At 27.7% G+C, this 27,918-nt stretch overlaps 1 protein-coding gene and 1 pseudogene across 1 annotated transcript; both read left to right on the top strand.

The window, feature by feature from the left end:
• The first annotated feature begins 64 nt into the window (after positions 1-64).
• On the top strand, positions 65-15,660 carry LOC149054982 (uncharacterized; annotated as a pseudogene).
• Positions 15,661-15,775: 115 nt separating this feature from the next.
• LOC149054981 (uncharacterized) lies at positions 15,776-19,474 on the top strand. The gene is made up of 6 exons (XM_089229216.1): positions 15,776-16,225; positions 16,286-16,396; positions 16,454-16,764; positions 16,827-16,959; positions 17,019-17,058; positions 19,412-19,474. Exons 1-6 carry the CDS (start codon positions 15,832-15,834, stop codon positions 19,440-19,442), a joined length of 1,020 nt encoding a protein of 339 aa, XP_089085342.1. The 5' UTR covers positions 15,776-15,831; the 3' UTR covers positions 19,443-19,474.
• The last annotated feature ends 8,444 nt before the right edge of the window (positions 19,475-27,918 follow it).

The raw sequence follows: 27,918 nt of genomic DNA, 5'->3' as shown, positions 1-27,918 counted from the left end.
CTCGAGAATTTGGGTTTTCTTCTGTCGGTTGAATAAAATGGATTGGCACTTTGAGGGGGAGAAAATGAATCCTGTCTCTGAGGACCATCGGCTGATGCTGTCGATTGATTTTTGCATGAGTGAGCTGGTAGTTTTGATGTTAGATCCAGAGAGATACAGGCTGCAGTCATCGGCATATAATATAGTTTTCACGGGTGCTTTTATGTATTTGCTAATATCGTTGATAGCTATTAAGAAAAGAGTTACACTTAATGAAGATCCTTGTGGCAATCCATTTTCTGTTCCGAATGTCGATGAAAGAGTATGTCTGAATTTGACCTCAAAGGTTCTGTCGGCTAGGAAGTTGTTTATAAAGTTGAGTAATTTTCCTTTGAGATTCCATTTGTGGAGCGTAGAAAGTACCCTATGTACCCATACAGTGCCGTAAGCTTTTGCGATGTCAAGGGATACCATTAATAAGTGGTTTTTTTTTTCAAGCGCCTTGCATAAATGTTTATTTTATATTTCGCAATAGACCAACAAAACAAATTTGAGAAAGAAATATATCCTATTTGTAAATTTATTATGTAACATTAAAAATATCAATGAAATGACAAACTTATTCAAAAAGTATTTCTTACCATCTTTTTGAAAATAAAAATAACAATAATAATATAAATATTTGTTTAAAATTAATAAACCAAAGGGATTAAGAAGAAAAAAACTATTTAGAAATGATATTAATGAGCGAATTGTTATGATAGACTTATTTCAAAGTTAATTATCATCAATTTTTAATCATCATTTTAGATTATAATATATATTAAACATTTTAGATTTTGAGATAAGCGAGGAAAGTGTTGATTTTATAATGATATATGTTTTTGTTTTTTTTTTTTGTGTCAGTCATTACGTTTTGGGGCAGGAAAAATTCTTCGACATTTAACTTCAGTAAATCGTTCGATCAGAAAGTGAACTTGTTGTTACTTTGCGGGTTAAAAGTAAAAAATTCTAACGTTAAATAATAAATTTATTAAAAATATGAATGAAATTACAAATTGAAACAAAAAGTATTTCTTACCGTCTTTTTGAAAATAAAAATGACAATAATAATATTAATAATTTGTTTTAAGCTGTTAAATGACATTTAATTTTTTTTTTTTTTTTCTCGATTTTTTTGAAAACTGTTGGAAAATGTTTACTATTGACAGAGTTAGATTTTGTGGATTAGGTCTCATTATCTGATGATGTGGTATTTTAACGCAAGACTACCTAACAATTGAGAATTGTGTCCACCATGAGATTTCGAAAACGCTACACAAAATTTACAAAATGCATCACCTTGTATTCCTGAATACGACAACCAAGGAAATCGCACTAACCACGAATATTGAAATTTAAGATTTCTTACTTTTTGGTCTTTTCCAGAAGTAATTGATGTTATCGGAAATTTATAATTTATTTCCGGTGTCCAGACTTTATTCAATATATCATAAATTTCATTTTGAGAAAGTATTTTGTTGCAGAATAAACTTTCAGTTTTAATTTTTTAATCTATATAATTTTAACACAGAAAAAAATTATTTTCAATACTATGTGTTTGTTACACATTGATGGTTTTTTTTTATGTTTTGTTTGTTATTATGTTGAGTAATAAGTTCTAATTTGTATAAATAAAAATGTTGATAAATTTAATATAACACTAATTTTTATCCTTGATGTAGTAAAAATTATTGTAGTATTAGCACTCAAATATTAATCCTATTGTATAAATTAATATTTTTAAGGCTAAGCCATTAGAACCACTTTAACCATCTTGCAGCTATGTAATTTATCATTATAAAATTTAAGGTGATTAAAATTGTGTGTGTGTGTGGTGGGGGGAGGTACCAATCTATTAATTTTTATAAGTTTGGGTGGGTATCCAAAATATTTAGTTGCCCCTCCAATTAAATTTTAGTTCGGCGCCACTGGATATTGTCATATACTATTCATACTATAATCCTATTTACACCATTCAACATAATGTCTTTACGGATTTAAAGTTAATAACAATGATATAATATTTGTAATATGCTTCTATAATACCTAACTGACAATGTCTCAAAAACGCAATGGTTACAGCTTATATGGTAAATTCATCATATCGTGTTAATATATCATTAAATAATTTAAACAATTCAATTTCAATATTTATAAATTACATTACAACTACGTATTTTAATGATAATTAAAAAAAAACAGGAATCTGGATAACTCTATAAACAGTTCAAGAAATTGCAGAATATATTCAAAATGTCAATAAAATTGATACATTGGTCTAATTATTTATATTTTTCATCGATCTTTTAAATTGAGCTCAAGTTGTATCACAGGCTTACTAGCTATCTGCAATCACGATATACATCCATGCTACACTCATCACATCTTCTGAATTAGAAGATTTTTAATAGATATATATGTATTCTATAGCATAATATTGCATTAAACGTGAATAAAATATGGAACAATATGTTTAGCATTTTTCTAAATCTTTGAACACCAAAATAATCATGTCTTACTTTGTTTTTTGTTAATTTATCTCAAGTACATTGAATAATTGTTTAAGGTACTTTTAATGACAAATTACCCCAAATGTGAAAAATATAATTATTTTTAGTGTTTCCAAACAGATTATCATACTATCCTAGTTCTTATCAGAATCTTACACTTTAAATGATACGTTCCACACAAAACAACATACGCTGTTCTTGTAGTAACAAGTTCTTATAACGAAAAATATATTGATAATACGTACGAAGACGTGCTGAAAACAATAATCTTTATTTAACGTACAACTCTTTAAGTATATACATTTTTTATAAATAGATAATATGCAAATTTGCTATTCATAATTATAAAAGCGGGAAAGTGGGTATCGCTCTGCTGTACATTTGGGGTGGGGTGGACCTCTGACTAAGGTAGGTTAAAATTGAATGCAATGATAGGTATCATTGTATACGAAAAACGATTCTGAACGGAGACGGTTTATCTGTCTAGGATATATTATAGATTATTAAAAATTTTCAAATCTTAGATTTAAAAAGGACATTTTTTCAAGAATTTCTAGCTTAAAATAATTTGCAAATTTTGATGATTTTTACGTATGTTGTTAAAATTAAAATTTAAACGCTTGTAAAAAAAAAAAAATGTGAGTATGCATTTCTTTTATTTTTCAACTGATATTGTAAAAATATTTTAGGAACATTGTATTAAATTTTCAAATCTTAGATATAAAAGGAAAATTTTTTATGAATTTCTAGGATAAAATAATTTACGAATTTTCGTGATTTTTACGTATGTTGTAAAAATTAATATTTAAATGCTTGTAAAAAAAAAAATGTGATTATGCATTTCTTTTATTTTTAAACTGCTTGTGTAAAAATATAATATGATCCTTGAATTAAATTCTCAAATCTTAGAATCAAAAAGAAAAACTTTTATGAATTTCTATCTAAGATAATTTGAACATTGCTGTAATTTTTACGTATTTAGTCAAAATTTGAATTTTAAATGCTTATAAAAAAAATTTGTGACTATATATTTATTTTATTTTTCAACTCCTATTGTAAAAATATGTTAGGCGCCTTGTATTAAATTTTTAAATCTTAGATCTAAAAAGAAAATGAATTTCTATCTAAGATAATTTGAAAATTGCCGTAATATTTAGGTATTAAGTCAATAATTGAACTTCAAATGCTAATAAAAAAAATTGTGACTATGTATTTTTATAATTTTTTAATTACTATAAGAATAACTTATGAGGAACTTTGTATTAAATTTTCAAGTATTTTGATGTGGCCAAAAATATTTTATCGACACTTCAAAAAAAATTTTTCAGAAAAATTGAAAATTTCAGTTATCTATAAATATCTCAAAAAACTCAAAAAATTAACTCATGTAAAGAATATGCCAATCTAAATAACTGATAAAATTTTCTAGTATCTACGACTTATACTTTTTGAATAATTACAAATATTTAAAATCGTTTCAGGATAAATCGTTATCGTTAAAATATTTCGTAAACATTTAAAATTCAAACGCACTTAAAATTTTTTCTATAATGATGCTTCGAGTTTTTTCTATAGCTACTTGAAGGAAAACTTACGGAAAACTTAGTGTTGTATTTTTAATCCTTAGTTATAAACACAAAAAATTTTATAATTTTTCAACTTCAAAATTACTTGCAAATTTTCGTGTTTTCGACAGATTTCGTAAAAATTTGAACTATAAACGCTTATTAAAAAAAATTGTGACTAACGATTTTTAATTTTTTTTAGCTACGATAAGAACAACTCACGAAGAACCTTGTATTAAATTTTCAAGTTATTTGGTCGTCCAACATTTTTTTACCGGCACTTCAAAAACAAATTCTCAAAAAAATTGAAAATTTCAGTGGTCTATAAATAACTCAATGAAAAGTCAAAAATTTGTGAAAATTAAACTGTAAATAGATAACACTAACATAAAAATTGAAAATTTCAAGTATTTACAGTGATTAATTTTTGAATTACAACCATATAAAAAATCGATTTGGTCGAAAACTGGTTTTGCGTAAAAATTCCCGTTTTTCTGTCATTTTTTTTTTTTTGTTTTTTCTCGATTTTTTTGAAAACTGTTGGAAAATGTTTACTTTTGACAGAGTTAGATTTTGTGGATTAGGTCTCATTATCTGCCAGGACAGAGTAGCGATTTGGAGAGACAAAGAATCTTGATTTGTTGGTAGCAGTAGTAGTGGAGGAGTTAGCAGTGTTAGAGGGGGTCGTCGGCGAAGAAGGTAGATAACGTTTATTATTTTTTGATTGCGACTGTGGGTTGTTATCTGTGTTTATATTACTCGTATTAACGACTTTGCTCATAATTATTTTTATAGGCGGCACGGTGCGTGCACCCGAAGGTTTGTTATTAGTAGGCATAGTTATCTGAGTCCAAAGGTCAACGTAAGCGACGTTGCCTTGGTTATGTCTCGACAATCTATAATTTAGTAGTTGGTTAAATACAGTATTTTAGAATCAGTAGGTATTACAGTTTAGATTATTAATATTCACTTTTCCCGGTGAAGGGCCGTGTGGAATGCGTGAAGAGGAAACTGGGTTATCTTTGGGTACGATTTCGCTTCTGTTGTTGTAGGACTGAGACAATTGTTTCGAGATAAACAGTAATAATATCGTTGTACGAGACAGCGAAAAAAAAATGTGACCACACTCGACGGTTGCGCGGCTGTCCGAAGATTATCATACTATCCTAGTTCTTATCAGTATCTCAGAAAATTAAATGATACGTTTCACAGAAAACAACTTAGGTTGTTCTTGTAGTGTGTAATATAAAATATATTGATAATACGTACCACAAAGGACTGAAAACAATAATTTTTAATTAACTCACAACTCTTTATGTATATCCATTTTTCATAAATAGATAATATGCATATTTGCTATTCATAACCATAAAAATTCTAGATTTTAAGAAAAATAGTCATTCAAATTGCTATAATGTGTATTCTAATTTTAATAACTAATTTATCATATTATATTATAACGATACAGTGAAATCAATAACTTAAATAATACAACCTATCTAAATTATTCAATACGATATCTTGACACGTACAATAGTAATTTTGGACTAGTTCGAGAATCCAAGATATAAAATTAATATTCTCTTGGAGTAATTTAATGTGCTTAATTGTTAAACAGAATTACATTTTTTTTTACAGAATGTCTTTTCATTATGCATCAGAGTAATAAATGATACAAATATCGCGACGAGCATAGTTATGTTAATTGCAAACGTTACATATATATTTAAACTTTATGTCATTGATTAATATGGGTTATGGATATTGTCAGTGGCGCCGAACCAACTACTCAGGGGGAGCGGCTGCCCCCCCCCCCCCCTTATAAGGTGGCGGGTGGGTGGGTATGTTGATGGGTAGTCAGGACATGGTGTGGTACACTGGTCATATTTTATATTGTTAACAATAAATCATAAATTGACAGTTATTAATAATATATGTTTCACAGCCGTGTGAATAGCGTATCGTTCGCTCGTTTTTCGATATACATTATTTAAGTAGCTTTAATAAGTATATCATTTTGTTATAGAAGAAATCAAGAAATAATTGTAATTCACGAGTGAGATAGATAATTCGGTGATGTTCTATAAGAATTATCCATGATTGCAGTGGCGGATTTTCAAAAAATTTGTGGGGGGGGGGTCCTAAAAAATAATATGTATTTCAAATGTACTATTTTTATTTTTATAAAAACAAATGTGTTATATTATAATATAAAAAATTTAATCTAAAATTCAAAAATTTACAAAATAAAATAATTTTTTTTAACGCAAGACTACCTAACAATTGAGAATTGTGTCCACCATGAGATTTCGAAAACGCTACACAAAATTTACAAAATGCATCACCTTGTATTCCTGAATACGACAACCAAGGAAATCGCACTAACCACGAATATTGAAATTTAAGATTTCTTACTTTTTGGTCTTTTCCAGAAGTAATTGATGTTATCGGAAATTTATAATTTATTTCCGGTGTCCAGACTTTATTCAATATATCATAAATTTCATTTTGAGAAAGTATTTTGTTGCAGAATAAACTTTCAGTTTTAATTTTTTAATCTATATAATTTTAACACAGAAAAAAATTATTTTCAATACTATGTGTTTGTTACACATTGATGGTTTTTTTTTATGTTTTGTTTGTTATTATGTTGAGTAATAAGTTCTAATTTGTATAAATAAAAATGTTGATAAATTTAATATAACACTAATTTTTATCCTTGATGTAGTAAAAATTATTGTAGTATTAGCACTCAAATATTAATCCTATTGTATAAATTAATATTTTTAAGGCTAAGCCATTAGAACCACTTTAACCATCTTGCAGCTATGTAATTTATCATTATAAAATTTAAGGTGATTAAAATTGTGTGTGTGTGTGGTGGGGGGAGGTACCAATCTATTAATTTTTATAAGTTTGGGTGGGTATCCAAAATATTTAGTTGCCCCTCCAATTAAATTTTAGTTCGGCGCCACTGGATATTGTCATATACTATTCATACTATAATCCTATTTACACCATTCAACATAATGTCTTTACGGATTTAAAGTTAATAACAATGATATAATATTTGTAATATGCTTCTATAATACCTAACTGACAATGTCTCAAAAACGCAATGGTTACAGCTTATATGGTAAATTCATCATATCGTGTTAATATATCATTAAATAATTTAAACAATTCAATTTCAATATTTATAAATTACATTACAACTACGTATTTTAATGATAATTAAAAAAAAACAGGAATCTGGATAACTCTATAAACAGTTCAAGAAATTGCAGAATATATTCAAAATGTCAATAAAATTGATACATTGGTCTAATTATTTATATTTTTCATCGATCTTTTAAATTGAGCTCAAGTTGTATCACAGGCTTACTAGCTATCTGCAATCACGATATACATCCATGCTACACTCATCACATCTTCTGAATTAGAAGATTTTTAATAGATATATATGTATTCTATAGCATAATATTGCATTAAACGTGAATAAAATATGGAACAATATGTTTAGCATTTTTCTAAATCTTTGAACACCAAAATAATCATGTCTTACTTTGTTTTTTGTTAATTTATCTCAAGTACATTGAATAATTGTTTAAGGTACTTTTAATGACAAATTACCCCAAATGTGAAAAATATAATTATTTTTAGTGTTTCCAAACAGATTATCATACTATCCTAGTTCTTATCAGAATCTTACACTTTAAATGATACGTTCCACACAAAACAACATACGCTGTTCTTGTAGTAACAAGTTCTTATAACGAAAAATATATTGATAATACGTACGAAGACGTGCTGAAAACAATAATCTTTATTTAACGTACAACTCTTTAAGTATATACATTTTTTATAAATAGATAATATGCAAATTTGCTATTCATAATTATAAAAGCGGGAAAGTGGGTATCGCTCTGCTGTACATTTGGGGTGGGGTGGACCTCTGACTAAGGTAGGTTAAAATTGAATGCAATGATAGGTATCATTGTATACGAAAAACGATTCTGAACGGAGACGGTTTATCTGTCTAGGATATATTATAGATTATTAAAAATTTTCAAATCTTAGATTTAAAAAGGACATTTTTTCAAGAATTTCTAGCTTAAAATAATTTGCAAATTTTGATGATTTTTACGTATGTTGTTAAAATTAAAATTTAAACGCTTGTAAAAAAAAAAAAATGTGAGTATGCATTTCTTTTATTTTTCAACTGATATTGTAAAAATATTTTAGGAACATTGTATTAAATTTTCAAATCTTAGATATAAAAGGAAAATTTTTTATGAATTTCTAGGATAAAATAATTTACGAATTTTCGTGATTTTTACGTATGTTGTAAAAATTAATATTTAAATGCTTGTAAAAAAAAAAATGTGATTATGCATTTCTTTTATTTTTAAACTGCTTGTGTAAAAATATAATATGATCCTTGAATTAAATTCTCAAATCTTAGAATCAAAAAGAAAAACTTTTATGAATTTCTATCTAAGATAATTTGAACATTGCTGTAATTTTTACGTATTTAGTCAAAATTTGAATTTTAAATGCTTATAAAAAAAATTTGTGACTATATATTTATTTTATTTTTCAACTCCTATTGTAAAAATATGTTAGGCGCCTTGTATTAAATTTTTAAATCTTAGATCTAAAAAGAAAATGAATTTCTATCTAAGATAATTTGAAAATTGCCGTAATATTTAGGTATTAAGTCAATAATTGAACTTCAAATGCTAATAAAAAAAATTGTGACTATGTATTTTTATAATTTTTTAATTACTATAAGAATAACTTATGAGGAACTTTGTATTAAATTTTCAAGTATTTTGATGTGGCCAAAAATATTTTATCGACACTTCAAAAAAAATTTTTCAGAAAAATTGAAAATTTCAGTTATCTATAAATATCTCAAAAAACTCAAAAAATTAACTCATGTAAAGAATATGCCAATCTAAATAACTGATAAAATTTTCTAGTATCTACGACTTATACTTTTTGAATAATTACAAATATTTAAAATCGTTTCAGGATAAATCGTTATCGTTAAAATATTTCGTAAACATTTAAAATTCAAACGCACTTAAAATTTTTTCTATAATGATGCTTCGAGTTTTTTCTATAGCTACTTGAAGGAAAACTTACGGAAAACTTAGTGTTGTATTTTTAATCCTTAGTTATAAACACAAAAAATTTTATAATTTTTCAACTTCAAAATTACTTGCAAATTTTCGTGTTTTCGACAGATTTCGTAAAAATTTGAACTATAAACGCTTATTAAAAAAAATTGTGACTAACGATTTTTAATTTTTTTTAGCTACGATAAGAACAACTCACGAAGAACCTTGTATTAAATTTTCAAGTTATTTGGTCGTCCAACATTTTTTTACCGGCACTTCAAAAACAAATTCTCAAAAAAATTGAAAATTTCAGTGGTCTATAAATAACTCAATGAAAAGTCAAAAATTTGTGAAAATTAAACTGTAAATAGATAACACTAACATAAAAATTGAAAATTTCAAGTATTTACAGTGATTAATTTTTGAATTACAACCATATAAAAAATCGATTTGGTCGAAAACTGGTTTTGCGTAAAAATTCCCGTTTTTCTGTCATTTTTTTTTTTTTTTGTTTTTTCTCGATTTTTTTGAAAACTGTTGGAAAATGTTTACTTTTGACCTTCATAATGCACCAAGGGTATTCACTTTTACATCGGAAACAACCCTCAAAGTTTGAAATTGAAGCATTATTTCGACTAGTTATGCTGTACATAGACACACAAAAAAAAACACACACATCATTGTAAAATCAATACATTCATCACTTCGTTCAGAATCTAAAAATTCTAGATTTTAAGAAAAATATTCATTCAAATTGCTGTAATGGGTATTCAAATTTTAATAACTAATTTATCATACTATATATTACGGTACAGTGAAATCAATTACTTAAATAAAACTACCTATCTAAATTTGTCAAAACAATACCTTGACACGTACAATAGTAATTTTGGACTTGTTCGGGAATATAGGTATAAAGTTAATTTTCTCCTGGAGCAGCTTAACGTGCTTAATTGTTAAACAGATTTAATTTTTTTTTTTTACAGAATGTTATTTCGTTATGCATTTATGAGATGAAGAAAATAAGAAATTGGGAATATCCGTCGTCATATATTGTTTTGTTTGTTGAGATGGTATAAAATTTTAGTGAACTTTTTCGTTAGTTCGTGTTCATCATGAACTTAAATGAATTACAATAGGTTACTGTATATCAGTTGTCATTTGAGCATTCCAGAAGAAAAGAATGTAGAAATGTCATATTTATAATAATTAAAAAATATACTTACAATATGCGTCTGTAAAAATATATATATTATATACAATGGTCATTTTAAGTCATACGTTATTGCATTTAAAAAGATATTGAAAATCATTTAGTTTAAATTTATACAAAATTCATCAATATGACCAATATTTGCAAATTTAGTTGAAAATTCATAAAGTCTTAAGTTTAAACTTTTTCTTTTTCGTACATGATTTCTAATAAATTTATTAACTAATAATAATAACAATAACACATTTGAATGTGATTCAAACTTTTTTGAAAAAAAAAAAAAATTATTATTATTAGCACTTAATTCTTAATTAGTATAAGAACCTCTTTGTAACTAATGGCCATTGTTGCCGATGTTATTTTTTGCGATCAATAAAAAAAAAAAAAAAAAAAACTTTTTTGACATTAATTTTTAGTGTAAAAGAACTATTTTTGGTTCTGTCAATAAACTTGTAAAAAATTATATACAAGATCTCAAATAAACTGATGTTTTGGCTGTTTTATATATAATTATTTAATATTTTATTCATGGATTCTGGAAACTTAGACGTTATAGTATACTAATGCATTTTACAATACACAATGAAATTTTCAAAACATTTGATTGATTAATAGCGCAAGTCATATACTATTCATACTACAATCCTATTTAAACCATTCAACATAATTTCTGTTTTGATTTTAAGTTATATCAATGATATAATATCGGTAATATACTTCTATAATAACTAACAATGTCTCAAAATCGCAATGGATACAGATTATAATATGGTAAATTCATCATATCGCGTTAATACGTATATCATTAAATAATTTAACCAATACAATTTCACTATTTATAAATTACATTACAATAACTACGGATTATAATGGATCACACAGAAATTAAAAATAATAAAAACAAGGAATATATTCAAAATGCCAATAAAATTGATACATAATTAGCCTAATTATTCAGATTTATCATCGATCTTTTATCTTGAGCTCAAGTTGTATCACAGACTTACTAGCTATCTGCAATCACGATATACATCTATGCTACACTCATCACATCTTCTGAATTAGAAGATTTATAATACATATACAGGGTATACCGTGAGGATTTACCCATTGCAATATCTCCCGAAATAATGGTGATATCGAAATTCTGGTCATGTAATAGTATATCATATTTTAATTGATTTTAATGTTTTGGTAAAAAAGTTAAAAAATATATTTATTTATTTAATCATTTCCAAAAAAATTAAAGATAGCCATTTTATAGAGTTTAATTTTATGAAGATATTGACGTTTCAAAATTTTATTTTCATTAAGTTCCCGATTTTTAATATTTTTTTAGTTTCGAGAAAAATTTTGAATTATTTAACACAGTATAATGTTATCAAACATGTGACCAGCCGCGACGTGCTCATTCCCATACGGCCGCGGGCCGGCCGAATACCTTTCTATATCATATGTTCCTAATAGTTATAAATTATAATCATATTTTATTTCTTCAAAACTAGAAAAAATATTAAATATCAGGAAATTAATGAAAATAAAATTTTGATACGTCTATATTTTCAGAAAAATAAACCCTACAAAATGGCTATCTTTAATATTTTTGGAAATCATTAAATAAAAAAATATATTTTTTACATTTTTTTACAAAAAATTTAAAATAAATTAAAAACTGAAATAATTGAAGTTCTTATAGTAGTATAAAATAGACAGTTCTGGATCACCTCCCCCTTAAATTTTACATGTAAAAGGATAGGCACCTCAGTATAGGCAATTTCAGTACATGCACCTCCCAGACTTGTATGAATTACTCAATATAGGCAACCCGCAACACCTATTAACCTACATTAATCACGACTGTCAGGTACGTGACTGACATATATTTTTCCCCTTCCCACATTACCTCCCCTTTTATTTCCCCTTATGAAAGAATTTTTTTTTTTTAATATAATATTCTGGTATACTATTATATTGATCCTTTGTGGTATTTTACGTATTAAAAATATACACGATACCATATAGGAGACATTAGTCCACAATGACACCACCGCCACCACCGCCGCCACCACCATTGTTCGTTCATGCCACACACACACGCACACACACACACAAATTCGCACATAGTTACAAGTACACACATTCCATTCTATCCCTACCACCCTTTCTCACGCCTTTATCTCATTAACCGTCTACACACCTATAGAGACATGTCTGAATATTTTTGGTGATTACTAGCAAGAAATTAGTGCATTAAGTGAAACGAAATCAGTCCGTGTATTAACGTTCAAGTGTCAAGTCGTGTTTTTACAGAGTTCCGAAGTAGTATTAAAGTGTTCACAAATATTTTATAAAAATTAAATTATTTATTTTACTAAAGCTAACACCATAGTTTGGTTTCTTCTGATATTTCTAGTATTGTGCGCATGCGCTTATAAAATCATTTCACACTGATATTTAAAGAGCAAATATTTTACTATATTTCATTACCTATCTATTCGTTGAAGAGTCAAGTCGTGTATAGTTTTCTTCATTCAACATACATAAATACATAATCATGTTCTCATGTGGTATTTGTGATAAAGACATTTACTAGGATCGGTAGTCTACACAGACATACCAAGTCACACGATGTAACCAATACGATTTCATGCAGTTTATGCTCGGAAATATTCACACGAAGAGATAACCTCATAAGACATACCAAAGAAAAACACCGTAAGTAATTTTTAAATACAATATTCAGATCTATTAGATAAATTATTCATAGTTAAGGCTACGTATTTCATGTTTAATCATCACAATAAAACATATATGCATTATAGATGCAATATATAAATATATAATAAAGGTGTTTAAAAAAAAAAAAGTGTAATTTATTCAATGAATAATTTTTTTCAAGTATCTAATTAATAATAATACTATTTTCAGGTTCAAGTATTGTAATCCAACAAGAACCAACCATAACCAAGCGAGAAATTCAAGATTTTTTTAAACCAGCTGAACATATTTACGATTATAATGGTAAATATATCATTCATATGTTTATTCACCTCCTATGATATAACAATAATATAAATATATATAATAAAATAATATTATGAACACCCCTCATATATTTACTAGTACTATGTACAAAAGTAAGTATATATCTAAAATAATCTGATAATATTTCAAATAAACATATTTAAAGTTATAATTAGTTATTATATTATTACGAACGTAGGCATTTTAAACATCTTATTATTAATATTATTACACAAAAGAATAATGTATATTATTGCTATATCTGAGACCTCTATATCATTTTTGTTTTTGATTTTGCATAATATATACACACTACATATACATGTATGTAATACTATTTAGTATTTGTAGATCTATCTCAATCGTGTGTTCCATATGATAAACATATCACTAAAAAAAATTTTTAATTCTTAATTTTTCTTCAGATACTTTTATTAAAAAAACGTTTATATTTATAACAACAATTTATCTTTACACACATATTTCTATAATTTTTAGCATTATAATAGTAAATTATTTATTTTATTTCAGTTCCTTCGGCTTCAAATCGCAATGATCTTAAGCGTGTACATGCGGAAAATTCAAACGAAGCAGTAAATGCAAAAAAAACACGCATGACTATCGTTAAAACCCCCGGTTTTGTTAAGACTGGTTCATCGCTCTCTAATAAAATCATTTGGTATTATAAGAAAAATACAGATAATTTTAACAACTTCAGCGCATTTTTAGTATCATCAAAAAAAGACTTAATTCAATTACTTAAATCATCGTCGACAAATCACCCAATTAAATTCAACTTGAAACTCGAGGCAACGTTCAGTCGGCCAAACGTAGAGAATTCAGCAGAGAACCGTGCGTATAAAACTTCAGCAAGAGAAATTTTTATGGATACGGATATCGACTCAATAGTAGAACAAGCGTTCGTAAAATTATTGGTCGAAGAGGATGTTTATACATCTAAAGGAAGTGGCTTTACTTTGGAAGCAATAGACGGCTTATTATTAGGACTATACAATTACACACCTATGGGGGGTTCGTCTTATATAACACTTCCAGAGGACGTTAAAAATAAAAAAGCAATTATCAATCCTCAAAACTCGGACCAACAGTGCTTCAAGTGGGCAATCCTAGCAAGATACGTTACGGGTAATAACAAAACTATTATAACTGAAAATTATACATCGCTCGAAGATAAATTTAATTTCGATGGTTTAACATTCCCGACACCCATCACAGAAATAAAAAAATTTGAGAAAAATAACATGAACACATCTGTCAATGTATTTGGATTAAAAAAAGAAAAGAATAAAAAACATATTATTTTCCCACTTAAAGTTGCGGATGAAGAAAAAAAAAAGATCATTTCGATCTACTATTAATTACCAACGGTGATAAAAGCCACTACACCTACATCTCTAATTTTTCCCGGCTTGTTAGAACACAAAAAACGTCACATGACGGTCATGTAATATTTTGCAAACGTTGCTTTACATCCTATGATAATCAACCTCGGAAAAATACGCTATGTGGACAAGCAGCACTTGATCAGCATAAATTGATATGCGGATCGCATAAACCTATCCTACCTCAGATGCCTGAGCCCGGTTCAATGTAGGAGTTTAGTGCATGGAACAAAACACAACGCCACCCCATACTTAAATATGCTGACTTCGAAGCGCTTCTCGTTAAATGTAACGAGAAAAAAGGAAAAAATACAACTGTAATTCAAAATCACGAGCCTATGAGTTATGGTTTTTTTCATAAAGGCAGATGATCACATACCGAAAGAACTGCTTGAAGAATTTGAAATACCAACATCGCCAGTTATATACCGCGGAAGTAATCAAAATAAAGAGGTAGCAAAACATTTTGTACAAAGTATTGTGGAAATAGCAGAAAAAATATACAAACTGCTCAAAACCAACACACCAATTATAATGACACCGGAACAGCGATGCATACATGAATTATGTAAAGCATGTAATTTATGTAAAAAGGAATTTTCCAAAGAAAACCATAAAGTAGCTGATCATTGCCATCTATCGGGAAAATTTAGACAAAGTTTATGTAATTCATGTAATCTCAAGCTTCAACAACCAAATTTTGTACCGGTTTTCTTTCACAATTTAACCAACTATGATGCTCACTTTTTGGTAACTGAGCTTGGATATGATACAAACACAATTTCTGTAATACCAAACAGCGAGGAGAAATTTATTTCGTTTTCGGAATACATCAACAACTCCTTCACAATCCGCTTTATAGATACATTTAGATTTATGTCCTCCAGTTTATCAAATTTAGCTAAAAATTTAATAACACCAGACTTGGAGAAGTTCAGAGAGACGAGAAAACATTTTCCAATCGAAGACATGCCACTCGTTACTCGTAAAGGTGTTTACCCTTATGAGTATACGGATGGCTGGAGCAAACTGAAGGAAACGCATCTGCCGAAGAAAACAGATTTTTCCAGTACATTAACAGAAGAACACATTAAGGATGAGGAATATAAATTTGCAAAGACTGTTTGGAACCATTTCAACTGTCATACGCTTGGAGAATATTCAGATCTGTATCTTAAAATCGATATCATGCTGTTAGCTGATGTGTTCGAGAACTTCCGAGACCTTTGTTTGACAACTTATAGCCTGGACCCGGCGTTCTACTATACTTGTCCAGGCTTTTCTTTTGATGCGATGTTGAAACATACTTCAATGAAGCTCGAACTACTTCATGACTATGATATGTTGCTGATGATCGAAAAAGGTAATGATATAATATTTTATAATATAATGTTATTATTTAATAATATATGATTTATTTTAGGTATACGTGGTGGTCTCACGCAAGCAAGTATGAGATACGCCAAAGCGAACCACAAAAAGACTCCAGATTATGACCAGGCAAATCCAAAATCATGGTTGATATACCAAGACTGTAAGTTTTTTTTGTAATTTTAATTTATTCAGTTAAATATATTTTTCTTAATTTAAGGCAATAACTTATATGGATGGGCCATGTCACAATACATGCCATACGGTGGGTTCAAATGGGTTGAACCAACACTCGACAAACTGAACAATTTGACTGATACTTCACCCATAGGAAGGATATACGAGGTGGATATATCCTATCCGCGAGAATTACATGATAAACACAACGACTTGTATTTTCTACCACAGAACGGTATACCTACTGGTTCAAAAGTGAAAAAACTAATGGCAACATTAGAGTCCAAGAAAAATTATATTGTTCACTACCGTAATCTACAGCAAGCTATTAAAAACGGCCTTAAAGTAGATAAAGTAAGCGTTTATTTTACAACAATTCTGCGATGAAGATATTTTTAACATTATAATATTTAAAGGTACATAGAGTCATTGAGTTTAATCAGTCGGAATGGTTGGCTGATTACATCAACCTGAACACTGAGTTACGCAAGAAGGCCACAAATGATTTCGAGAAAGATTTTTTTAAATTAATGAACAATGCAGTATTTGGTATGTTATTATAAATTATCATTTTTCATTTTTCATAACATTTTCTTATGATTTTCCAGGCAAGACGATGGAAAATGTACGCCAACGTATAAAAATTAAGTTAGTATCCAGTGAAAAGTGTTATTTGAAATATTATCAGATTATTTTAGATATATACTTACTTTTGTACATAGTACTAGTAAATATATGAGGGGTGTTCATAATATTATTTTATTATATATATTTATATTATTGTTATATCATAGGAGGTGAATAAACATATGAATGATATATTTACCATTATAATCGTAAATATGTTCAGCTGGTTTAAAAAAAATCTTGAATTTCTCGCTTGGTTATGGTTGGTTCTTGTTGGATTACAATACTTGAACCTGAAAATAGTATTATTATTAATTAGATACTTGAAAAAAATTATTCATTGAATAAATTACACTTTTTTTTTTTTAAACACCTTTATTATATATTTATATATTGCATCTATAATGCATATATGTTTTATTGTGATGATTAAACATGAAATACGTAGCCTTAACTATGAATAATTTATCTAATAGATCTGAATATTGTATTTAAAAATTACTTACGGTGTTTTTCTTTGGTATGTCTTATGAGGTTATCTCTTCGTGTGAATATTTCCGAGCATAAACTGCATGAAATCGTATTGGTTACATCGTGTGACTTGGTATGTCTGTGTAGACTACCGATCCTAGTAAATGTCTTTATCACAAATACCACATGAGAACATGATTATGTATTTATGTATGTTGAATGAAGAAAACTATACACGACTTGACTCTTCAACGAATAGATAGGTAATGAAATATAGTAAAATATTTGCTCTTTAAATATCAGTGTGAAATGATTTTATAAGCGCATGCGCACAATACTAGAAATATCAGAAGAAACCAAACTATGGTGTTAGCTTTAGTAAAATAAATAATTTAATTTTTATAAAATATTTGTGAACACTTTAATACTACTTCGGAACTCTGTAAAAACACGACTTGACACTTGAACGTTAATACACGGACTGATTTCGTTTCACTTAATGCACTAATTTCTTGCTAGTAATCACCAAAAATATTCAGACATGTCTCTATAGGTGTGTAGACGGTTAATGAGATAAAGGCGTGAGAAAGGGTGGTAGGGATAGAATGGAATGTGTGTACTTGTAACTATGTGCGAATTTGTGTGTGTGTGTGCGTGTGTGTGTGGCATGAACGAACAATGGTGGTGGCGGCGGTGGTGGCGGTGGTGTCATTGTGGACTAATGTCTCCTATATGGTATCGTGTATATTTTTAATACGTAAAATACCACAAAGGATCAATATAATAGTATACCAGAATATTATATTAAAAAAAAAAAATTCTTTCATAAGGGGAAATAAAAGGGGAGGTAATGTGGGAAGGGGAAAAATATATGTCAGTCACGTACCTGACAGTCGTGATTAATGTAGGTTAATAGGTGTTGCGGGTTGCCTATATTGAGTAATTCATACAAGTCTGGGAGGTGCATGTACTGAAATTGCCTATACTGAGGTGCCTATCCTTTTACATGTAAAATTTAAGGGGGAGGTGATCCAGAACTGTCTATTTTATACTACTTCTTATCCCTCTGAATCTTATTATAAAACCAGAATTTTAATATCTCCATTATTCCGTTAGATTACAATTGGTAAATCCTCGCGGGACACCCTGTATATGTATTCTATAACATATTGTTGCATTAAACGCGAATAAAATACGGAAAAATATGTTTTCAATTTTTCTAAATCTTAGAACACCAAAATAATCATGTCTTATTTTGTTTTTTGTTAATTTTTCTCAAGTACTTTGAATAATTGTTAATAGTATTTTTTATTTTATCATCAATTAAACTAAATACCTATATGTAATTTTTTAATGACAAATTGCCCTAAATGCGAAAAATAAAAATATTTTTAGTGTTTCCAAACAGATTATCATACTATCCTAGTACTTATCAGAATCTTACATTATAAATGATACGTTTCACAGAAAATAACTTAGGTTGTTCTTGTAGTATGTACCTATCAAAAAATATATTGATAATACTTACCATCATCGACTGAAAACAATAATGTTTAATTAACTTACAAAGTTACAACTCTCTAAATATATCAATTTTTCATAAATAGATAATATGCATATTTGCTATTCATAATTATAAAAATCCTAGATTTTAAGAAAAATAGTAATTCAAATTACCATAAAGTGTATTCTAATTGTAATAACTAATTTATCAAATTATATTTTACGATACAGTGAAGTCAATCAATTAAATAAAACTACCTTTCAAAATTAGTTAAAACGATATATTGACACGTACAGTAGTTATTTTGGACTAGTTCGATAATCCAGATATAAAATTAATATTCTCCCGGAGTAGTTTAATGTGCTTAATTGTTAAACAGAATTACATTTTTTTTTACAGAATGTCATTTCATTATGCATTTATGAGATGAAGAAAATAAGGAATTGGGAATGTCCGTCGTCATTTATTGTTTTGTTTGTCGAAAAGGTATAAAATTTAAGTGAACTTTTAATTAATGAACTTTAAAAGTTAGTTTGGGTCCTTAATTAGTCAACAATTTATTAATTTAGTGGTTGGGTTAATCATGAACCTAAATGAATTACAATTACTGTATATCAGTGTTTCCAAACCGGTGGTCCGTGGGGTAGTCATAGATGGTTTGCGGTACCATAGATTTTTTCTTCGATTTATATTACAAATTATATTTTTTTTTTTTTTAATAGTGAAAAACATCACAACTTTTTGAAGCTTTGGATATTACCATATACTATTCATACTACAATCCTATTTACACCATTCAACATAATGTCTTTATTGATTTAAATTTAATAACAATTATATAATATTTTTTGTAATATATTTCTATAATAACTGACAATGTCTCAAAATTTCAATGGTTACAGCTTATATAGTAAATTCATCATTCCGTGTTAATATATCATTAAATAATTTAACCAATTCAATTTCAATATTTAGTAAAATTACATTACTACAACGTATTATGATGCATCTCACAGAAATAAAACATTAATAAAAAAAAGCGGTAAGTGAATGTCGCTCTGCCATACATTAGGTGGTGGGATAGACCTTTGACTAGGGTAGGTTAGATTTGAATGCAATGATAGGTATCATTGTATACGAAAAACGATTCTGAACGGAAATGATTTGTCGGTCAAGGATATATTACATTTAAATATTGTCATATATTTTAATTTGAAACAAATTTTTTATTTTTCAATTAGGTCTTATTTTGCATATGGCATGGTTAATCAATTTTTTCAAAAACATTGCATGTAGTTACCATATTTCATAATACCTTATATTATCATAGATATACATAGATATACACATACTTGGTTTGAGGATAAATCGTTATCGTTACGCAATATCATCGTTTGAGTTTTAAATATTTATGCATAAATATTTAAAACTCAAACGCTCAAAACATTTTTACTATAATGATTAATGACGCTTCAAAATTTCTTTATAGGTAGCTACTTTAAGGAAAACTTATGAAAAACTTAGTGTTGAATTTTTTAAATTAAGATATAAATACAAACAATTTTATGAATTTTGAACTACAAAATAATCTGCAAATATTCATGGTTTTTACGAATTTTTGTCAATATTTTAACTTGAAAAAAAAATTGTGCCTATGTATTCTTATAATTTTTTAATCACTATAAGAATAACTTATGAGGAACATTGTATTAAATTTCAAGTATTTTGTTGTGGTCAAAAAAATTTTATCAACACTTTAAAACAAATTTTTCAGAAAAATTGAAAATTTCAGTTATCTATAAATATCTCAAAAAACTCAAAAAATTAAATCATGTAAAGAATATGCCAATCTAAATAACCTAAAACTTTCTAGTATCTACGACTTATACTTTTTGAATAATTACAAATATTTTAAATCGTTTCAGGATAAATCGTTATCGTTAAAATATTTCGTAAACATTTAAAATTCAAACGCACTTAAAATGTTTTCTATAATGATGGTCGACAGTGAGTTATCTGTCCGACACGGAACGACACACGGCCCTCACCCTCCCAACACGACTTTCATTTTAAGTGTACAATCTTTATTGTTTTTTTTTCGTGTTAATCATTTTCTTGCAGTTGTATTTTTCAACCACCACAATAAAAGAATCATAATACCGCGAACGGTTTGTGTTTTTTTTTCTTCCACCAATTCCTACGCCAGTGACACCACTGACCCACGCGGCATCCGTCAAGGACCGCCACAACGCTTACAAAAAAATGTGACGATTTTTAATTTCTTTTTAGCTACAATAAGAACAACTCATAAGGAACCTTAGATCCTACAGACACTTCAAAAAAAAATTATTATAAAAATCGAAAATTTCAGTTGTCTATAAATAACTCAAAAAAGTCAAAAATTTATGAAAATTAAACTGGATATAGACAACACTATCATACACATTTGGTGAAAATTTCATGTATTTAAAATGATTAGTTTTTGAATTACAACCGATTTGGTCGAAAACTAGTTTTGCGTAAAAATTCCCGTTTTTCTATCACTTTTTATTTGTTTTTCTCGATTTTTTTGAAAACTATTGGAAAATATTTACTTTTGACCTCTATAATGCACCAAGGATATCCACTTTTATGTCAGAAACCACTCCCAAAGTTTGAAATTGAAGCATTATTTCGACTAGTTATGCTATAGACAGACACATTGTTGTAAAATCAATACATTCATCACTTCGTTCAGAATTTAAAATAAAAAACCAGGACTCTAAATAACTCTATAGAAAGTTCAAGTAATTGCAGAATATATTCAAAATGTAAATAAAATTGATACATTAGGCTAATTATTCAGATTCTTCATCGATATTTTATATTGAGCACAAGTTGTATCACAGACTTACTATAGCTATCTGAAGTATCGATATACATCCATGCTACACTCATCACATCTTCTGAATTAAAAGATTTTCAATACATATATATGTATTTTATAACATAATATTGCATTAAAAGTGAATAAAATATGGAAAAATATCTTTACTATTTTTCTAAATCTTTGAACACCAAAATAATCCTGTCTTACTTTGTTTTTTGTTAATATAACTCAAATACCTACTTTGAATAATTGTTTAAGGTATTTTTAATTTTATCATCAATTAAACTAACTAGGTTTAATTTTACCTAACCAAACAGATTATCATACTATCCTAGTTTTTATCATTTTTACATTATAAATGATGCGTTTCACAGAAAACAACTTAGGTTGTTCTTTTAGTATGTAACAAAAAATATATTGATAATACGTACATTTAAGAACTGAAAACAAAAATGTTGAATTAACTTACAACTCTTTTTATATATATATAAATTTTTCAAAAAATAGATACTATGCATGTTTGCTATTCATAATTATAAAAATTCTAGATTTTAAGAATAATAGTCATTCAAATAATTGCTGTAATGTGTATTCAAATTTTATAATAACTGATTTATCATATTATATATTACGATACAGTGAATTCAATTTATCAAAAAAACTACCTATTTAAATTTTTCAAAACGACATCTTGACACGTACAATAGTAATTTTGGACTAGTTCGAGAATCCAGATATAAAGTTAATATTCTCCTGGTTTATTATTGTGCTTAATTGTTAAACAGAATTAAATTTTTTTTTTACAGAATGTAATTTCATTATGCATTTTTATGAGATGAAGAAAATAAGAAATTGGGAATGTCCGTCGTCATTTATTGTTTTGTTTGTTGAGAAGGTATAAAATTTAAGTGAACTTTTAACTAATGAATTTTAAAAATTAGTGTGGGTCCTTAATAAGTCAACAATTTATTAATGTAGTGTTTGGGTTAATCATGAACCTATAAATTACAATATTACTGTATATCAGTGTTTCCAAACCGGTGGTCCGTGGGGTAATCATAGATGGTCTGCGGTACCATGGATTTGTTCTTCGATTTATATTACAAATTATAATTTTTTTTTTTTTTTAATAGTGAAAAACATCACAACTTTTTGAGGAACCGTATAATATTCTAAGCTGTATACGGTTATTCCATTTTACCGTAATATAAGGTTATCTTATCGTTGTTGATGCTGATTAGTGTCATTAGATCATAACGACCAATTAGTATTTTCAATTTTTTAGTGTATAGACTGTAGGTATCAGAGTAATAAATGATACTATTATCGCGACGATCATAGTTATGTTAATGGCAAACGTTGCTTATATATTTATACTTTATGTCACATTGTCACCGATTAATAACGGTTATGGATATTTATTCAGTATGGGCTCGTTATTCGTTTGATTACCACGCATTAAATTTTTAAAGAAATTAAAAGTTTATAGTTTGGTGTTGATAAGTAATTTTTTTTATTAAATCTAGTCGGACTTGGTTAGGAATATGTCACGGGAGAAGAAATATGATGATTGTTATATTAAATATGGATTCACTGAAATTAAAATAAATCGAGCAATAAGACCTCAGTGTGTGATATGTACTGTTGTGCTTAGTATAATGATGCTTTGAAACCAGCAAAGCTACATCAGCATTTGCATACGGTTCATCCTACTCTCAAAGACTGACCACACGAATTTTTTGAAAGAATGTATAAAAGCTTAAAGAATATGAGACTTGGACTGAGTTGGGCAAGTGTCACATTGTCACAAGTACTAACTGCATCATTTTAAATCTCCCAATTGATTGTTAAGTCAAAAATAGCACACAGTGTCGGTGAAACATTAATTAGGCCTTGCTTGATGCTAATAGCTGCGAACGTTTTCGATGAAGATGCCAAGATAAAGATTCAAATCATGCCACTGTTCAATAATACAGTAAAGGCACGTATTTGAAATATGTCATACGATTCATCGGCAAGCGTCAGCTACAAAAACATTACCAGAAGAATTAGCTTATGTTTTGAGATTAGCAATAAAGTTGGTGAATTTTCTGAAAAGCAATCACATAACAGATAACACGTATTTTCAAAAACATTTTTTGTTGAATTGGGCTACGAATACGACACATTACTTTTTCATATAGAGGTTCGCTGGCTTTCTATAGGAAATATGATAAAATGGTTGTATGAATTAAAGGAAGAAATGATAATATTTTTAAACAAAAAGGATTCAGAGTTGCATGAAAAATTTTGTGATATGAAATTTGAATTACAACTTTCTTATTAAGTAAATATTTTTGAACACTTAAATAACCTTAACATACTACTTCAAGGTTCGAGACACAAAACCTTGGAATTTAGAGCAAATATTTTTATTTTTGAAGATAAAATTCGCGCATTTGTAATATTCATAATTAATCTATGGATGAATAAATTCAAGAATAATAATTATGCAGCATTTCAGACTTCCAAACTCTTATCAACGACGATCAATACGCTGATATTAGAATCAAAATTCACCGTAATATAAAAAAAACACATGTAAAAATGACCCAGAATATCTTCAAGATGCTGTCATCGAACTGCAAAACTATACTCTGAACTTCAAAAATATGTTTGATTCTGGTATGAACCTTGAGGAATTTTGGTGCAGAAGTGCAACATTACATATTCAACTCCGGGAAATCGTATTACATTATTTACTAGTATTTTTATCTACATACTTGTGTGAACAATGGTTTTCTAGTCTACTTGTAATCAAAAATAAACAGAGGAATCGCTTGGACGTAAATGACGACATGCGTTTAGCTATGAGCAACATTCATCCGAGAGTTGAATAATTGGTCAAAGTAATGCAGTCACAAAAATCACACTATGTACATTATTTAGACATTTAGTATAGTTATAGTATAGTAATAGTATAGTAATAGTATAGTAATAACAAATAATAATAATAGTATAGTAATAAAATAATAAAAATAAAAATGTTGTGTATTCTTGTTTATGAGAAAAAAAAGCTCTTCCTAGTTTTCATAAAATTGAGGTGGTGGTCCGCGATCTATACAATATTTTCAAAGTGGTCTGTGGTGGTAATAAGGTTGGAAAACACTGGTATAAAGGGTATTGTTTGTTACAATCGAACATTAAACAATAAAAACAATAAAATAACAAACAAGTGCAACGGATTATTTTCTTTTTGACTTATTTATAGTACCCTGTATTTTTTTTTTTATATGTGTTACAATGTTATAACTTATAACTAAGTGTTAAGGATAGATAGTAATACATAATAAATACATTTTAATATTATAATAGTAATATTCCTTAAGGAGATTCGATACCGCTGCGATTTCTAACAAATTATACCTATTTTTTGCCAAGTGTATTGGCTGTTCTAGTAATCGGAAACAAATTCCGAAAACATATTTAAATTAGCTATAAAGTCAACTTGAAATCAACTTTTCAACATTTTTTAAATTGATCACTTGAAATCTTCAAATTATAATTTGAAATTTTGAATTTTAACAAAAAATAATGTATAACTCTATAATTTTTATATACATGCACACAAATTTATAATCTATTAATTTACAATTTTCATTCCCAATTGTTACTGGCTTAGGACTGTCAACAAATAATCATCGTTGGCTTGGTTAAACATTTTTTTTCTTAATTTTATGTGTGCTAAATTTATAATATACTGAGATAAACATTAGTTGACATATTTGTTTTTCATCTAAAAATAATGGTAATAAATTATAATAATAATTAAATAATCATATCATCCGTATCGTAATATATATTTTCTAATATGTAATTGTTTTAAAAATTTACATTTGATAACTAGCACAATAACGTGGTCCCGTTGCTTGCAAACAGCTATTCGTTGATATTAAGTATTGATTTTTTATTTATAAATTCATAATATACCATATTATACGAGTATATTATGAAAATTGTGGATTAATTATTTATTTTTAATTTAATTAACTAACTGTAAAATTGTGTTTGAAATTTACTGGTATAAATGATATACAACATTTTTAGCTAAATCAACTTTTTATTTCAATTTTGAAAACAATTTATTTTTTGAATTAATAGTTATATTGCATATATGTATATGAAAATTATAGAAAATATGTATTGTATACATTATTTTATGTTGTACATAAAATATTATGCATAGTATATACACACATCATTTGATGCGCAATTGTGTTGTAATTAATCCGGTCAAAAGAGGAAAAAGTGCACAATCATGTTGCAAGCATATTATACACTCAGTCATGATGTATTTTATAGATATATTGACCCCACAGTATGTGCATATGGTAGGTTCTTCTCGGGACATCAGATATCCATGGGTAAGTCTGATGTGACTTATTCGAAGTCTATTGATACTGGTTTCTATTTTTCTGTTTGAAATATTATTAGGTGAATCTATTGTTTTATTATATTAAGTTTAGTATTTTGTTTAGACCAGAGATTTTGCTGATATCAGTTTTACTGTGCATTTATAGTCCTGAGCAGAGATGTTGGCCATATTACCCGTGGGGACTGTTGATGCTGTGTTTTTGGTAAGCAGGTAAACACTTTCATTGCCTTTTATTGATGAGTGTGCGGGAATCTGCATTAATTTAACTACATTTCCTTTGGCGTGATGGGCACTGGGCAGAGATGACGAGATGGATTTATTTTGATATGCCATTGGTTTGTATGTGTGTTTTGTTATTTTTTGTTATATTTGTTGTTGTGCTTAGGGAATCACTTAGAATGATGAAGCTGTTATTTTGTTTTTTCAGTGAATATTCGAGAGCTTAACCTATCTTTGATTTGTATAATTTGAATGGCCATGGTAAAAAAATAGTAATATCTGATATAGGATGTATCTACTAAGAAAAATGTATCTCATAAAGGAATACTGTGTAATAGTTGTAATACTATATTACTATATTAGTTTATTATTATAATAGCACACAAATATGAGATAGGTAAAATAAAAATACAAAACAATTACGTACAGTTTACATCTATAATAAGTTAGAAATAATATTTAGTTGACAATATTACATTTATAAACATTTACAATTCACAATTACAAGTTAGGTAATTTGATTATGGTTTTATTGAGGATGAGATCAATAAACTGTTATAAGAACAATTTATAAATTAAAATAAATAAAAAAAGTAACGATAAAAAGTCGCTTGCATACAGCCATACTAGTATACGATAGTGTATGATGAATGAAACCTCGATTAATGTTTAGAATATTTTTTCAGAAATCTTTCTGAACATGTAGGTGTAATACGGTTGGATAATAACAAACACACGTCAAATTATGAAACTTAATTGCGGTTAACGCTTTATTACACAGATTAACAGTTGTACGTTGATAATCAGCATAGTGTTCCGGCGACAACAGACTCGAGACAAAAGTTACCCGCCGTCGTCTCTCGCCTCCAGACCGGTGGCGGCCAGACCGGTTGGCGGTTGCGATAACGACCGCGACAAACATGGTAATTAGTAATTATTATATATTTTATTTGACCAATTTAAATGAAATCGTAGACTGTAATAAGATTTATTTATAATCAACATTATTTCGTACTATAGTTAATATTGTATTATAACAATTTATCATTATTATTAAATATTAATCCTTGTCAGTTGGTCGTAATCCGCAAAATGTCATTTATTGTCAATCCAGAATATTGTTACTTTACATTTTTACAAGGAAAAATTTTTAAACTGGTATTTTAAATTTAAATCTATATTTAAAGTTAGAGTATGTATTGGCTGATAACTTCTTAACATTTTATAATATATTAGCAAAAGGTAAAATTTTTGGTAAATTTGAACAATTATTTTTGTGGAATTTTTTATCATTAATACTGAATTTAATTAATAAAAAACTGAATGAAATTATGAGTAAAATAGATACATTTACTATCAAATATTAATAAATAATGTGCAAACAACTCAGTCTTTATGTGGCGT

The sequence above is a fragment of the Diuraphis noxia genome, unplaced genomic scaffold, assembly GCF_037042655.1.
Source record: "Diuraphis noxia isolate RWA-SAM2 unplaced genomic scaffold, SU_Dnox_SAM2 contig0005, whole genome shotgun sequence".
Classification (NCBI taxonomy): domain Eukaryota; kingdom Metazoa; phylum Arthropoda; class Insecta; order Hemiptera; family Aphididae; genus Diuraphis; species Diuraphis noxia.
The sequence above is the reverse complement of the archived record's forward strand: the minus strand, read 5'-3'. Positions and strand labels throughout refer to the sequence as shown.